This window comes from Callorhinchus milii, unplaced genomic scaffold, assembly GCF_018977255.1.
Source record: "Callorhinchus milii isolate IMCB2004 unplaced genomic scaffold, IMCB_Cmil_1.0 Scaffold2, whole genome shotgun sequence".
NCBI classification, from domain to species: Eukaryota; Metazoa; Chordata; class Chondrichthyes; order Chimaeriformes; family Callorhinchidae; genus Callorhinchus; species Callorhinchus milii.
The window spans coordinates 115,503,327-115,520,605 of record NW_024704743.1 but is presented as its reverse complement, the minus strand read 5'-3'; the positions used below and the strand labels follow the sequence as shown (position 1 = coordinate 115,520,605).

General features: G+C 39.9%; 1 protein-coding gene across 6 annotated transcripts in view; it reads right to left on the bottom strand.

Annotated features, from left to right (window-relative positions):
- Positions 1 to 17,279, bottom strand: part of ptk2aa (protein tyrosine kinase 2aa) — a 166,781-nt gene that overhangs the window by 132,422 nt on the left and 17,080 nt on the right. For 3 of the 6 annotated variants that reach the window (XM_007897268.2, XM_042332567.1, XM_007897271.2), the window contains exon 1: positions 7,866 to 8,075. The exons of 1 other annotated variant lie outside the window; for it this stretch is intronic. In XM_007897268.2, coding sequence (XP_007895459.1) covers positions 7,866 to 7,977 — 112 coding nt within the window. In that variant the 5' untranslated portion in view covers positions 7,978 to 8,075. Of the gene's footprint in view, positions 1 to 7,865; positions 8,078 to 17,279 lie in introns of those variants that run through there. 2 more of the 6 variants (XM_042332565.1, XM_007897272.2) reach the window with 2 other exon arrangements.

The window sequence follows — 17,279 nt, the reverse complement described above, 5'->3', positions numbered from 1 at the left end:
ATGGCTATAATACGTAAACTCAACAATACAAACATACTAAGCACAGCCGGGATTATTGCTAGCATAATATTATGCTTATTATAACAATAGTCGACCTAACATTATGCACACTTGACTGTATACAGTAATTCATAGTGCATAAGGCACGGATACAAAGTTCTGGTCCTTTATTTTCTAAACAGCAATATTTATTCCACATTCATCAGTGATTTTTTACACTTAACTATTTTACAGCAAGGAAATAAACAAAATATCAGACAGATCTGAACATATTAATGAGTGGAACCCTTGCCCCCAAAAAGCTGTGGATGCTGGATCCATTCAAATTTTCACAACTGAGGTAGATAGATATTTGTTAGGTCAGGGTATTAATGGATTTGGGGCAAGTACGGGTAATTGGAGTTGTGTTACAGATCAGCCATGATCTTATAGAATGGCATTACAGGCTTGAGGGGCTGAATGGTCTACTCCTGTTTCTATGTTAGAGCATAAAATTACATGAGTAGCTAATGGGTCCAACTGAGCTGCTTGGATCTTATCTTTTATGAAGGTTTTGGGCAAGGGTCACTTTGCACACCAAAAAGAAACCTTGAAGGTTTTAAAACCTTTAGTTCCAATTATTTTATGCCAATGACATTATCAGTTTCAGTGCATTACTGTGAGAAAGACCAAACGATTCAGTCTCATTTATGTTGCTCTGCAATTTTGACCTTTCATATTAAATAAAAAACTGCACAACTGGTGAAATATTCTACAGTTGACATTCTAAAAAGTGCCTTTTTGTAGTTCATGGAAACAGGAGTAGGTCATTTAGCTCCCAAGTCTATTCCACCAGTCTATAAGATCATGGCTGATCTGGACCTCAAGCTCAATTACCCACCCTTGCCCTGTATCCCTTAATACTCTGACCTAACAACTATCTATCCACCTCAGTCTTGAAAATGTGAATGGGTCCAGCTTCCACGGCCTTTTGGGGGAGAGAGTTCCAGATTTCCACTACCCTTTGGATGAAAAACTGCCTCCTAATTTCACTTCTAAATGGCATAGCTCTATTTTTAAAATTATGCCACCTTGTTCTGGAATACAAATTTTAAATGATGGCACTTGTAATGTATCATTTTAATTTGATATATTTAGCATCGTGAATTAATATCACTAATGTAATTGTGTCTGAAGATATCACAAAACCCGAAGAACATGCAGTTAGTTCACCATTAAAAGAATTGCAAGATTGTATATTTCTACCTTAAACTCGTTGCCAGACATTTGCTTATATTAAAGTTTAAACATTTTTACAATGAAGCTGAAGCAGTACAAACAAAACTAATAATGATATCAGGTCAGACACAAAGGTATAAAGCATCAAATTATGGTGTACACCTTCAGATCCAGTACTACATGTGGTGTTACCAATTTTCTACATCCCCTCCTCTCTGCTCTGTAATTACCAGCTGAAAAAACAGGAATACTGAGCAGTGAGTGGAATGAACATAAAAATGGAAATATTATCAAAAAGGTTACATCCAAGCAAATGGTGGTAAATGTGCAGAGAGGTGATAAAACAAAATTTGTAGGAAGGCTAGGCAGATGCATACACTTCATCTCCCGCAGCAGAAGTGTCTGAGCATGAAGTATTCCCAAGATGCGATTAACTAGAACCCATAAGTCCAGCTGCCAGAGCAGTGAATTTGTATCCATTAGAATAAAGGCTGTTATTGTGCTTATCTTTCCAACAAACTCATTCTCTGAATCTAAAATGTAATATATCTGATTCAAAAGTAAAAACCCCAAATCACATAGTTCAGTGGTGGCAAAAAGGTTTCTTTTAAATATTACTAGGATATTTATAATTGAAAACAAAAGATCTCTCAAATTTGCAGAAACCTAGAGTGTCATGGTCTCAGATGATAGCACTCTTTGCATTGAGTCAGAAGGTTGTGGATTCAATCCGCACATTCGGATATAAATACACAGTCCAGGCTGATACTCCAATGCAACAACAACTTGCATTTATATAGCGCCCCTCATGTAGTGTAGCATCTTGGGACATCCTCCCGACGTGAAAGGCGCTATACAAATATAATCTTGTTGTTGTACAGTGCCAGAGCGCTTGACAGCAGCAGAGCATGATGCCGCGCCAGGGCGGAGGGGTGACCATAGGCACAGTTGAAGAGGAAGGTCTTCAGTAATGGGAGAGGCAGAATTGTATGAGATGCCATTTTTGGGGTATAACTAAGCTGAAGTCCTGTTTGCCTTCTGAAGCCGATGTTAAAAATCCCATGGCATTGTTCAAAAAGAGAAAGGAGGTTCTCCAAGTGTCCCGGCAAACAATCCTCCAGATTATCACTGGTCATTCACTTCTTGGCTGTTGTGAAGTGCTACTGTGGAGCACTGCTGGTAGGATCATTACACATAATTCTTAATTCACTATGATGTGCATTGAGGCATTTATACTGTAGTCTCTATGTCAAACGCAAGATTTTCTTTATTATTTGAACAAGAATAAATTATATTTTAGTCAATCTTTTTCCTTAGCCATGTATTTCCACAGAATCCTGATGAATATGCCAAATGTTTCCACAGCTTTCATTGTTAATGATGGTGCTTTTAAAATTAATCAAGTATTACAAATGTAATCCAGGCCAAATGTAATGTGAGCCTTCCATGAAATCAGTGCCCATTGCTCTTCCTCTTAGATGCAGCATTGATTTTATATGGAATATCAATGTCCGTTTCTGATGTTTCCATAGCAGCAGCTGGTAGCGCTGATAAGAATGATTGTAGTTGATGAATGACTTTCACACACAATAAGTTCAATCTATGACTGTGTGTCATAGTGCTCAATGGGCTGCCGCGTTTCACCCACAAAATGTCGATTCGCTTTGCAGTATATCCTGTGAAGCACTTTGAGACATCTCGAAGACGTGATAAGGCGCTGTACCTAATGCAAGGATTATATTATTATTAATAAAGACACCACCAAGGTTGCCTTAGATGGCTCAGTGGTTAAAATGCAACTGCTTATGTTGGACTGAGGTAATGCTCGGCTTGGGTCTTGGCCTGCACTTGTCTAGGCAGAGAAGTAATAGGGGTACTACAAATGGTTTCAGTTTCTATCCCCTCTTGCCCCACCCCAACCCCACGAGAAGAAAGGAAAATCAGACTGGCTTCCCACTGAACAGTATTCAGTGACGCTGCTAGAAATCTGCATAAACGAGAACAAAAAAATCGAACTCGCTTGTAATGGCTGCAGAATTGAACAGTCTACCTCTGGTACGTGCTATTTATTCTAAGAAATTTATTTATTCTAAGGTACCAGAGGGCAACCACAAATTGTCTAAATTGCAGACCAGCATGCACTATTCTGTTACTTTGGGAAGAGGAAAAAAAAGGCAAAAAAGACATTAGTATTATTGTATATTTATCAATGAAGAATCTTCAGGAGAATGCAAGAAAATTCTTTACCTGGTTTATATCAACATATGCAAATGATTGCAAGAAAACTCAGATGCAAGAATGAAGCTCGAGTGAAATGGCAAATGTTTCTTCTCCTATCCCATAGGGTTTTCATTAAATTACATGTCCATTACACATTACGCTATCCAGTTCTCACTCAATTCTCTCCCTCTCTGTTGTAGTTGAAAGTTTTTTTTAAAACTTCAACTTGTACAGTAGATAATGTACAATTTTTGTTTGCAGCCGGGTGTCTGACGCGTGTGGAAACCCATCGCCATGTTTAAGAGTATCCAAAGTATGGTGATGGGTTTACTCAAGTGGTAAACTTACGCAAGGCAAAGCTTAAGGCCTTCACTTAAGATTTGAACACATTTTGAACATGTTTTTACTAGAAGGACAGAAATGTGTTAAGACATCAACTGATCAAACAAATGAAAGTACAAAGATTTGTTAATTAAAATAAAGGTACTGTTCCTGTCAGGAGAATAAGGCTACTATTCAGAATTAGAGAAGAGCACGCAAGTCAAGTTCAATATTAATTTCTGAATTTCTAGTAAAACATGTTCAAAAATATCTTGCCTTGGTGTTCCTTCAAAAATAATGATGACAGTCAAATGAATCATATGAAGCATTTTGAGATGTTCTCCTAACATGAAAGGTGCCATGTCAAATGCAATGATTATTATTACCACATAATTAAGGAAACTACAGATATATCCATGATCCTGTGGACAGGTATTAGGCAATTACATCCACTTTGAAGGGTGTCAAATCAACAATCATACATAGCTAGAATCAAATTGTGGCCATACATTTTTGTATGCCATCAAGTTTGTCAGCGCCAAATTAACATTTAACAATATTATCCAATTAGACAAACTGGGTGTGTTCACACTGGAGAAGAGAAGGTTGTGGGGCAATATGATTACAGTCTTTAACATTCTGAAGGGAATAGATAATGTAGACCACGATAAGCTGTTTTATCTTGTACTGAACAATAGAACCAGAGGACACGGCCTGCGATTGAAGGGGGTTAAATTCAGAACAAATCTGCAGAAACACTACTTCAGTGAGCGGGGTTATCCTTAGGGAGACAGCGGAAGCAGAAAATGTTGTCTGTTTCAAGAACGAATCAGATAGATTTTTGCTAGAAAATAATATCTCAGGATCCAGTATATAGTTTAGGACACATGTCAAGCGACTACCAGGATGATAGAAGGTGAACTAAATGGAACTTGGTCTTCATTTGCCTAGCAAATTCTTATGTTCTTAATGTAAATTAATGGGTAAGAAAGCTGCTGGCATTGAACAAGCGGCTTAACAATATATACGCATTGAAAAATTAGTATAGTCTTTTTGTACCATGTTTAAATCTTGCTGGGTTACATTCCCACTTCCATAATGAGTGGTCTGTAGAATACAGAATGAAGAGTTCTTGGGAGAGGTTGCAAAGGAAGGCTTAGAAATAAAGTGCAATCTACTAATGGGTAAAAATACAATTTTTAAATTATCAGGGTCGGGGGTGAAACACATACACGTCACAAAAGCTGCACAGTGAGAAATCTCAGGCTATAGTTTGCCACAAATTCATAAACTATCTTCATTAGTTTATGGTAATCCTTCAAATTACATTTCCAGTCAAGTTAATGAATATAAACTTAGGATAGATCCATAAACAAGAAGATCAAGATTGTAACACTCGAGGGCTGTGCTCATGCACACAGACACACAGTTTGAGGCACGTTTTAGGAGCTTTATTCATCCGCCTGTGGTTGATTTCAAGGCATATGGTCAATTGAAGTGGGTTTGCTTCAGTGCTTTCGAATCCGATTTGAATGCATGCTAGAAAAATAGCAGATCCTATATCACAAGGGTATAATCAACTAAAATATCTGGAACATGTAATGGAAACTATACAGATGGAATGCAGAATTTGTGTGGATTACAACACAAATTGAATCAAGGTGTTCTTACTTCATAAACTGAACAATATAGAACGGTTTGAGCTTTAAGATTATGTTACAGTGGAGCCTTGTTATAATGTGATGGCTGGCTTAGTACCAAACCTATAGCAATGCACAATAGCTGATATCACTGCACTTGCACACACTAGCCCATCTCACTCAAGCATGGTGGCCAGTTCATACTCTTCTAAAAAAAATTGCCGACTTCCAAGTTATTAGGTTGCCTTCCTGTATACTGTGTAAGCACGAAGCAAGAAGTGACGTTGGCAGCAACTTTAACCGGTATGTCAGTCAGGTTTGTAGCACAGGAAGCTAAAATGGCCAACTTCTGGGTCAGCAGGTTGTATGTGCAATAAAGTGGAAAGGATGTTAGTGGCAACCTAATGACCTCGAATTATGACACTTCAGTGAAAGCTGCCCAGCAAGAGGGAAGCAGGTGAGCCAGATTGAACTTGTGCAGTAAATTGGCACTTTGCCACAACCACCCTATAACCAAATTCATGTTATAAAGCACATTATAATGGTACTGTATTGGCTTGGATCCATTCTTATTTATAATATACAGTTTCAATTCCACATGGGAGGTGGATGATGTGGGGGTAGAGAGAGAAGTATTTATTTGGAAGCATGAAAATTATTCATCATTGAGAAAATTAGAATAGACAGAACAGAAAACAAGTTTATTTTCACAGGGTGAAACCTTGGGCAAGTTTCCTTACTCCACATGCCTGATAATAATCCCTCAAGAAAAAACCCAATAATAAATTGGTCATTTCAATCCACGACTGTTTGTGGGACACTGCTGTGCGCAATTGGCTGCTGCATTTCGCCCACAAATATACAGTCAATTCACTTTACAGTTTATTCTGTGAAGTGCTTTGAGACGTCTAGAAGACGTGAAAAGCGCTATATCAAATTCAAGGATTATTATTATTATTATCTTCACTCTCCCCCAAAATTACTAGATTATGCCAAGCCAAAAGTTCAATACTCTTAAGAGAAAATATTAAAGCACAGCAGACATCAGAATTTAATCTGTGGATGTCACAGATGTGTATTTGCATTCACAAGAACAGTTTGGATGAAGGGAAGCCCTTCAACTCATTTCATCTCATCCTTCCACAATACCAACAAATCACAGTCTTCCCATTTACACCTTCAAGTTCTTGAAGACACACATCAGGGCCCAGACTTCAACTACTCTTTCGTGTAACGAATCAAACAATTCGCAGTATCCTGACTTTCCGCTTAGGTTAGAGATTGATGGGGCCTCTAACCCAATGCATCTCTGCCTATGTTTGAACTTTTGATTGGCTGCAAAATCATTGTGAGGATGGAAGTGAGCCAAAGAAAATGAATTATTCTGAAAAGGATTAAATTAATGAATCAATGAATCTCCTCAATTAAAGATGAGAACAAACAAAAAGGCTAAAGATGAGAAAATATGAATGTTGAAATGTTGGAAAGAAAAGGTTAGAATAGGTAGAAGTATAACATAATAAAGGTAAGCTAAAATAAACAAAGGACAGAGAGAATAGGGAAGAAAATAATGAGAAAAGGTGCCACCACAGCAAGTGCTTGCAGTATTTTTCAAAAATGCTTTTGGTTTCAGTGATGTATTTTGTATTTATGTATTGCAGTAAAAAGCTTTCCCTGATGTTTGAGTAATTTTATAATCATCAGATTAGTTTTTCAACAGGTCAGTGCACTTGATAAAAATAAACAAAACTAGTACTATACGTTACTCCGAGTTGGGAGTCTCCATAGACTTGCTGTCCTTCTTAATTAAGGTTTAATACTGTTTTAAAAAACCTGTAGAGAACTATACTGTGTTACAGGACATTGATTCTCCAAGAGTGGAAAATAATGCGTTATGGTGCTTAAACGACTACAATACAAGTCCAATCTTGACCAAGGGGTAAATATGTTGAGCAGAAGCAGCTGTTTTACAGAAAAGGGGGGGTGGGGGGGCGGGAAAGAGAAAGAGAGCAGAGAGGGAGAGAGAGAAAAAAACAGTCATACCCAGCCACTCACAAATCTTCTATCCAGCCAGCTCAACTGCATCATTAGAACTCTCTGTATATTATCTCACAAGCTTGTATATATAGAGGTTTGAGATGCAGGAGACAGAACCGTTCCAAAAAATATTTTGAGTCTAAAAATTAGTAGGAAATGACAATTTTACTGCAATTTTTTATCCACACAACTGATTTAAATATGATTTAAACTTAACTTAGAAAAAGCACATTGTAGCAGCCTTTTTTAAAAAAAAATTACATTTCATTACGAATAAACAACCAGTTTTTCAAGTTACCTTGCCGTTTTCTAAGTGGGACTGCTTTTAAAGAGGTTGTTTTTTTAAAAAAAACAGGCAGGATAGGTCAAGTAGCCTCTGTGTGCTGAAAAAGACCGTTTGTAAGTAAGACAAGTCTTTTGTGACAATACCTTCTGCTTGGAGACTCTTTACCTCCATGCTGTTTGTTGTTCGAACACCCCAGCAAATACATTTTATGTCAGATACTGGTGAGGAAGGAGGACGTTTTTCAGCAAGAATCATAGGTAAAATCCAGAAAAATCACAGCACTTTTAAAAACTGAAAATGAATTTACTGAGCTGCTGAGCATTTGTCTTGTCGCGTCACATCCTTATTAGCCAACAAAAGGTGAATCATTATAACCTGGAGCTTTTTGAAAGGAGTCATAGGTAGTGCTTCGCAGCTGTGGGAATGTCTGATCCAGAATCCTCAGTCGTCTCACATCCAATCAAAGTAGCTGCCTTCTGGACTACAAAGAAATGTTATTGGTGCAAAGTTTAGTAGGTAGCAGATTGCACCATGCAGTATTTGAAGATATGACTGGTTTGAACACCCCACTAAAGCAAACAAATAGCAAAGATCACTGCCAAATGCTATTAAATGAGGTGGGGCACCAGAGCTAGCAGGCTTGAATTTTTTTCTCAACTCTTTCAACACTTCAATAGCACCAAACAAAATAAGGTCAGTCTTATTAGTTCGGTCAAATTCAATGCGTAAGCAAGCAAACTTAGTATTACAAATTCACAATTTAGCAGATATTACTCAGGACAGAAAACATATGTAGTTTGAATTCTTAAAATGGTATCTAGCACTCAAAAACATAACAGAAGTTATGCTTATGTCAGTGCAATCTCCTCCCCCCACCCCTCAATAAAATCCTCAAACACTCATCACAGCTTTTATGGGAAATTGGCTAGTGCTTGACTAAACGCACCTTTCCACACAGTAGAAGGAATAAACAAAAACTGGTTATTCTTTTTCACCTTGTGGCAGAAGCCACGGAGGAGAGTTCTTGTTTAATTTACTGCCTGTTGTACATGTCATAGGGAGAATTTACATACTCCGAAATAAAGAAGTTGGCGGGATGTATTGCGTTTTATATTTGAACTAAAATATCCCCTGGACATTGACAACGATAATATCATTGTGTTCAGTTCACAACATTTTGATTGAACTTCAAACTAATGTAGTTTTTAAAACCTTTAACCGTGACACACACATTAACTAAATAATTCATAATATGGTAATAATCTTTTCATTTGATAACAACAACAAAATTACATTTGTGTAGCTCCTTTCATGTCGGGAGGATGTCCGAAGGCGCTGAACAGAGTTACGGACCCGAGCACAGTCGAAGAGGAGGGTCTTGAGGTGGGTCTTGAAGGTGGCGAGGGAGGGGGCGAGACGGAGGGACTCGGAATGGAGTTCCAATGCATGAGATGGTCCGGGGCTAGAGTGGCGGGGGATGTAAAGCAGGCCGAAGCCCGCTGAGCGGAGTGAGCGATCAGGGTGGTAGGGAGTTAGGAAGTCGGAGAGGTAGGGGTGAACAAGACCATGGAGGGCTTTGAAGGTGAGGACCAAGATCTGAAACTGTATCCTCTGTGTGATGGGAAGCCAGTGGAGTTGGGCAAGGATGGGGGTGATAAGGTAGCGAAGCGTTGTGTGAAAGTGGACACGTGCTGCAGAGTTCAGGATGATCTGCAGCCTGTGGAGGGAGGAGTTGGAGAGGCCGACTAGCAAGGAGTTTGCATAGTCGTGCCTCGATGTAATGAAGGCATGTATGAGGGTTTCGGCCTTGTGGTGTGAGACAGTGTCGGAGCTGGGCGACGTTGCGGAGGTGGGGGAAGGCAGAGCGGGTCATGGCGCAGATGTGGGGTAGAAAGGATAGTTGAGGGTCAAACAAGATGCCAAGATTCCGGACTGGCTTAGTAAAGTGGAGTGTGCAACCATGGATGGTGATACTGTCAGAGCCTGAGGTGAGGAGGCGCTGACGGGAGCCAATCAGGAAGGCCTCGGTCTAGTTGACGTTCAACTGAAGAAAGTTAGCTCTCATCCAGGACTTGATGTCTGACAGACATTCTGTAAGCACAACAGTGGTCCTGGAGTCAAGGGTGGGACGTCCTCCCGACGTGAAAGGCGCTCAATAAATGGAATCTTGTTGTTGTTGTTGGACGTTGACCCCATGTCTGCGGATGATGTCACCAAGAGGGAGCATATGGATATTGAAGAGGAGAGGACCAAGGAAAGAGCCCTGAGGAACACAGCATGAGATGGTCCGGGGCGAGAGGAGAAGCCGTTTGAGGAGATGAAGTGCAGGCGGTGTGAGAGGTATGATCTGAACCAATCAAGGACAGCCCCATGGAGGGCTGAGGTGAAAGGAGAGGTGGTAAATGAGGATAGATTGGTCGATGGTGTTGAACGCAGCAGAGAGGTCAAGGACGACGAGGAGGCAGAAGGAGCCCCGGTCGCAGGTGGACAGAATGTCATTTGTCACTTTGACAAGGGCGGTTTCTGTGCTGTGGGCAGCACAGAAGCCCGATTGGAGGGATTCAAGAAGGGAGTGGCGGAAGAGGAAGGAGCGAAGCTGAGAAGCAACAACTTGTTCCAGGAACTTGGAGAGGTTGGAGATGGGGTGGTAGTTAGAGTAGAGATTGGAGGGTTTTTTTTAAGGATAAGAGTGATGACAGCGGTTTTTAATGTGGTAGGAACAGTACCAGAGGACAGGGAGAGGTTAACAATGTCAGTGAGTAGAGGGGCAAGGAGATGGAGCTGGGAGGTAAGGAGGGGTGTAGGGATGGGGTTGAAGGAGCAGGTGGTGGGTTTCATACGGATTATGGTGGTGATCAGAGAGGGGGAGACAAGTTCAAAGGTGTGGAGGGTGAGGTGGGTAGGGGGTGGGAGGAGGAGATGGGCAGGGGGTAGTAGTTGGAGCGGCAGAGGCAGCTGAGTACTTAATAATGTATTTGTTCATTGTGCTGTCCCTTCATGTTCCTGAAGCCTACCTTAGTATCCCTCACCTCCTCTGTATTTGCCTGCATTGAGGTTGGGCTTTTCATGCTAATTTACCAGCATTATAATAATAGTACTTGCATTTGATATAGCGCTTCTCATGTTTTCTAGACGTCTCAAGTTGCTTCACAGAATGTACTGTAATTGATTACAGTAATTGATTACTGTAATTGATTGAATATTTGTGGGCGAAACGCAGCAGCCAATATGGCCAATATAGCGCCTTGTCCCGTCTTCGAGACCTCTCAAAGTGCTTCACGGAGTATACTATCAAGTTAATTGTTTTTTTTTGTGGGTGAAACAAGCGATAGACCTGGGCTCAATTCCCGGCAGGGCGAAACCTTGGACATGTTTCCTCATTCCACAGGCCTGATAATAATCCCTCAAGAAAAAGAAAAACAATAAAATTGGTCACTTCAATGCACGACTGTTTGTGGACACTGCTGTGCGCGACTGGCTGCTTTGTTTCACCCACAAATATACAGTCAATTCACTTTACAGTAAATTCTGTGAAGCGATTTGAGACATCTAGAAGACATGAGAAGCACTATATCAAATGCAAGGATTATTATTATAATGCTGGTAAATTAGCATGAAAAGCCCAATCTCAATGCAGGCAAATCCAGAGGAGGTGAGGGATACTAAGCCAGGCAATATTTCAGGAACATGAAGGGACAGCACAATGAACAAATGCATTATTCAATACTGCTAATTCACCCTATTTAATAAAATCTGAATGACCACCCCAGCGACTTTCCAACATTGTACTCATCATACAGCACAGAAATTCATTAAGATAGGACAGACCCCCCATAACTAATCAGCTGATGTGAAGGAAGAACTTGCCACTCAGCCAAAGCAAATAATCTACAATTAGCAAAACAACGGGTTAGGATTTCAAAAGCAAGTCTGAGTCCTCCATTGTGAAACTATCACCACTAGAATCCAACTGAGCTATCCTAGAAATCAATTTAACTAACTTTTTTTTCACAAAAATGTTGAAGGTTGAGAATAATTGGATGAATCCTGTACTTATTTAATTGCTGCTGCTGAAATTCCCCCCTTCAAGGAGCAGAATCTCCACTCAATGGATAGGGCCAGTGTCTAGGCTGTGGTCAGGAGGATGATGACATTGCACTTGTGCATTTGATGTTATGTTGAGTTTTGCTGCTCACCCTGTAGTTTGTGAGGAATTGCTGGAAGGTGCCATCCTCCCAGTGAGACCTGAAACCTGTGCTTGGCAGATGTCTAATGACCAACTAGTGACTATCCTCAAGACAGGGAGCGGAAAGGAGGGAGGTAGGGAATCTTTTGGGCTGAATTGGCTCCATGGCAACATGCCTAGCAATGGAATTTTGAAAATAGAGTCAATCCTCTGTGGTCTCAGAAATCCAATATCTGAACCATACACGTCCACAGTTTTTCAAGGCACTGTTGATATTGGACCAGGAAGCGTGGCTTATTGGCAAGACTTGGGAGGAGAAGCCCAGTCACTGGCTGGGATACTTCCCATTTTGACTTCTGATAATCTGTCAGGCAGTGGTTCCAGATGGACTTGCAACAGGAAGCTTCCCATTGTAATAGTAGGCTGCATGGTTTCAGCTGGTTAAGTACCAGCAGTTCCCCAACACCCACTATGGGGTCCCCTAACCTCGGATTTTGCCAAACCACACCTAAATTTCCCAGGATTAAGCAAGCGGGGTACCATACACTCCATAGAAGAAAAAAAAATGTGGAATTGCAAAGTAAATATAATTTAAACACTGGCTACCAATGATATCTGAGGAAACTGTGTTAATTCACTTAATAATCCCTCCAAAACCAAAAACAATAATAAATTGGTCACTTCAATCCATGACTGTTTGTGGGACATTGCTGTGCGCAATTGGCTGCCGCGTTCGCCCACAAATATACAGTCAATTCACTTTACAGAGTGTTCTGTGAAGCGCTTTGGGACGTCCTCCCAACGTGAAAAGCACTATATCAAATGCAAGTATTATTATTGAGCCAGAGTGTGTGAGAGCTGAAAAAACCTATATAGTTGTAACACCGTTTCTCTATGTTTATTCAGGAGCATCTTTTGGTTACCTAAGTAACTCCTCCAAGCGAAAGGTCCTGATGTTATCAGCACCTCGCTATTTAACGTGAATATTAAAGATGTAAATGTTGATAAATCTTTGTAATAGAAAGGGTGCTAAACATGACTGCACCACTATGTTTTGTTTTCCTGAAACTCTCTCCAAACAAAACAATAGTCATACAAGTCAAACAATGCCATACATCTGCAGGTCCTGCATCACGAGTACTTTATTAACCTTCCTGAAGTATTACCTTGATCTTACTGTCTAATTTTGGAAAGAAATGTGATTAAAAAAATGTTTTATATCGCAAATAATTAACTGGCAGAAAGTTCAAAGAGCTTTTTTTGAATAGCAAATGAACTTGAACTTTGAATTAGAGACATATGAATTAAAAGGTCCTTCGTTCACCCTTTGATCTCCTTCCAGAACACCAAACCTACATTTTTTCCCCCACTACCTCACCAAGTGGTCCTTTACACGAGTTCATGGTTTTGGTCTCAACAGACCTTCTTGTGTTGTTGATTAATGGTTGCCTCAAATAAACCTGCCTCAGGAAGCAACTCGTATTCTAATAATAATAATCCTTGCATTTGACATAGGGCCTTATCACGTCTTAAAGACTTCTCAAAGCGCTTCAGAGAATATACTATAAAATTAATTGACTATTTTGTGGGCAAATTTGTGGGCGTATTTGTAAAATAACCAGTTTTCACAATAGAAGAGTCATATTTCCCATTACCTCCAAGTGTCTCAGCCTGGCTCATTTGATAGCACTCTCACCTCTCAGACAGAACATTGCAAGTTCAAGCTCCACAAACTCAAAAAGAGCTTGACACTTCAATGCAGAGCTGGAGGTGTGCTGCATTGTTGGAGACGCTGTCCTTCGGATGAGGCATTAAACTGAAGCCCCGTCTGCCTGTTCAGACGGACATTAAAGATCTGAAAGCGTAATACCAAATGTAATAATAGTAATAATAATCCTTGCATTTGATAGAGCTTTTTCACGTCTTCTAGACGTCTCAAAGCGCTTCACAGAATAGACTGCAAAGTGAATTGACTGTATATATTTGTTGGCGAAATGCGGCAGCCAACTGCGCGTTGCAGTGTCCCACAGACAGTCGTGGATTGAAAATGACCGATTTATTATTGTTTTTTTCTTGAGGGATTATTATCAGGTATGTGGAGTAAGAAAAGTTGCCCAAGGAAATGTAAGAATTATTACTATCCATTTCTAAGACTGAAGAACCCAAATTGCTCACTGCTCATCCCTCTAACACTGGGGATAACCATTGTTCTTGTTCGCTGCATGGTCTCCAGGAGCTGGGCAGCTCTTTACATTGCAGGCCTCAGAATTGCCTGCAGTAATCTAACCAGGTTTTTTTTTAAAAAAAGGGAATGCTGCAAATACATGTGTACACTGAATTCAAATTGCTCTGAATTTTCAATAGCTCACCAGGGAGGCTGAATAATGCCTGGTTAGCTGAGTGATTATCTGCTGAAGTTCAGTTGTATCAAAATGGAGATAAGAAAATGGTCATTTACACTGACTGGAAAAGGTGATTTTCAGTGAAAGAATTAGACTTCCTTTGGATTAAGTGCATGAATTTTACCTCACTCTCTCCGCCCCTCTCCAGTAACTGCTTATTAAATAGTATCCTCATCACTAACCCGTGCAATTTAAACATCAAAACCCATCTTCACATCTGGTAATTTCAAATGATTTAGATGTAAAGATGTTACAATTTTTTTTAAACAAAAACAGGTTGGTAAGCTCTTCAATTCTGAGTTTATAAAACATTCCAATGAAACATAATTTCCAAAAGTAAGAACACACAGATCTGGAGTCTCGACAAATTAGAGAGAAGATGGTGCTGTGAGTTGGGGGGGGGGGGGGGGGGGGGGCAGAAGAGGTAGAAAGGAGAATCGTTGATTCTTTTAAACACCAAACACACTTAATTCCCGTTTTTGTAATCTGCTGCTCAACGTGCAACAAAGGGAACAAAATAATGCCTGCCCATTTCATTTCTGCTCCACTCAGCACAAATAAAGCCACTTTCTGTAATCAGAGCTTAAACAAGACAACTGAGTGTAGTATTAATATATTGAAACTAGCTGTAATGATCCTTGTTGATCCTGTAATTTCACTTCCCTTCTCACTCCACTTTACAGGAAGTGTCAAAAATGCAGCTTAAAAATAGTTTAAAAATTTCTACAACGACGGGCCACAACCTTGTGAGAACAAAGCACTGCAGACTAATGTAACTGGAGTTTATCCAAACCAGTCAGATCCAACAGACGTTTGTAAGTGCATAAGGAGTTTGTGCAAAGTTTACCAAATTACTGTAAATCCAATGTACAATATTTAACTCATCCACTGTGTCTTGGTTTAATACTTTACTAATACAATATTTGGAGCATGAATGCAAGCTCCACATGTTTCAATTGAATACAGCAGAACATCTATCAGCACCTGTTAACACAATGCACACCTTCAGTGAACAAAACAGAATCGTGCACAAAGCAGTCATATTGTAAATGACTATGAGAGGTGGGAATGCTACTGTTTTAAAAGAAGACTGAAGTTTAAAGCCATACGCCAATTTGAACTTTCCAACATGGCTAACAACAACTTGCTTCTTGTACAGTGCCCTTCAACGTCTGAGCGTTGTAAATTTTGTTGTTGTTGAGCGCTTCACTCCAGAATTCCACCTTGCAAACATGTTTTTTGTTTTTGAACATTAATTGAATAGAAAGGTAAAGATCATATGCAACATTATTTGGAGATGTAATTTATTCCTATTGGGATAGGAAATGCCGTCCAGCAATCTAATTTGAGCAGTTTTTTGGGGTGTCTGACACATGCGGAAACCCATCACTATGCTTAAGAGTATCCAAACCAAACTGAGAATTCCATGCATCCCACCTACACATGGAAATCCCCGAGATTTATTGTTGGAATGCTCACTCTCTCTCTGGAGGGACGCATCCTGCTTACCCAATTCCGGAAAGTATTAGGCGCAGGTTGGCAAAAGCCAAGGCTTGGGGACCCCAGAGTGTGTGTTGGGAATCTAACCAGCTAAAACCGCATAGCTTGCCATTGATATCGATGTCTGGCAAGCTTTCCCGCTGCTTGTCCAGCTAGGACCACCCTACCGGTTAGGGCTTTGGTTTACAGGGATAACAGGAGCTGAGTGGGATGACTCACTGTCCTCTGTAACTGGTCTGCTCTTCCAGGTCCTGCCGATGAGCCAGTCTGGTTGTGCTATCCTCAGCAATGCACTAGAATACTACGGATCCACCTGGCTCAGGAACTGGACTACTGAGACTGCCATAGAGGACTGGCTCGATTCTGACATTCCATTGCCAGGCATGCCACCTTGCATGCATAAAGACAGCTCCGTTTGATATAGAAACTAAATTCTGAATGCAAATTCAAGCCCACGGAGTATAGATGCGCATAAATTTCCTTAAAATGAAACTTCATAACAGATCATTTCTTTCCCATAAAGGATAACTTTCCACACAATATGAGAGCAGGTGCCTAAGACAAATACTGAAAAGATCATTTCCAAAGAAGTCTTTTTAACATATACAACCTTTTGATCTTGGGGTCTTCACTTTGAACATGCCAGATGCCCCTTTAATGAATTTGGTCAGACTAAAACAATGGTAGCATGCAAATTCTATAATTAATAAACACAAAAAAATCATTAAAACCGAGCTGAGCACAATGCGTAATACTTTGGAATCCAGCAATTATGGTACCTCTGCTTGATAAGGTGATTTTTATAGCTCAGTATTAATGAAAATATGATTTCTTGAATTCAGAGCAATGCTAGTTAGGTTTCCAGTGGCTGGGAACAACTCCCAAGTGCATGACAAAATGTAGTATGGCATTTAATTCCTTAAATCTAGAATTAATTCTGGATTGAAGGATTTTGAAACAGACCCTTTTTTTAAAAAAAATCACAGAACATTTTATTAAAACAAAAATATAAGGAACTCAGCAAATGGTATAAGCTTTGCTTATAAGCTTCACCCTTGTGATTTATTGTATCTGAAACCCTTGATGAAATTTCTGCCTCCAAATTACAATTACTTACTTTTCGGAATGTCAACATTATATTGTAATGGGTTAATTCCAAACACATTATAACCCAGAGTGAAGATTATACGTTCAATAAAAAATATACCGTCACTGAGTTTCACAGGCTATAACCTTTACACTCAGTGTTAAATTGGTAAAAAGCAACTGGCACGGTTCCCAGATGGAGCTAGGAAATATGGATCCTTGCAAAAATACATATCATCAGCAACTACAGAACACCGAGAGCAGTACCCACAACAAAAACTTGAGTAGGCAGTCTTACCAGCTGAAGGAAAGCAACATGGTAAAGAAGTAACAAAAACAGACTGAAAGAAGTGTATGCAGTTTTACATGGCCCTACACAGTTG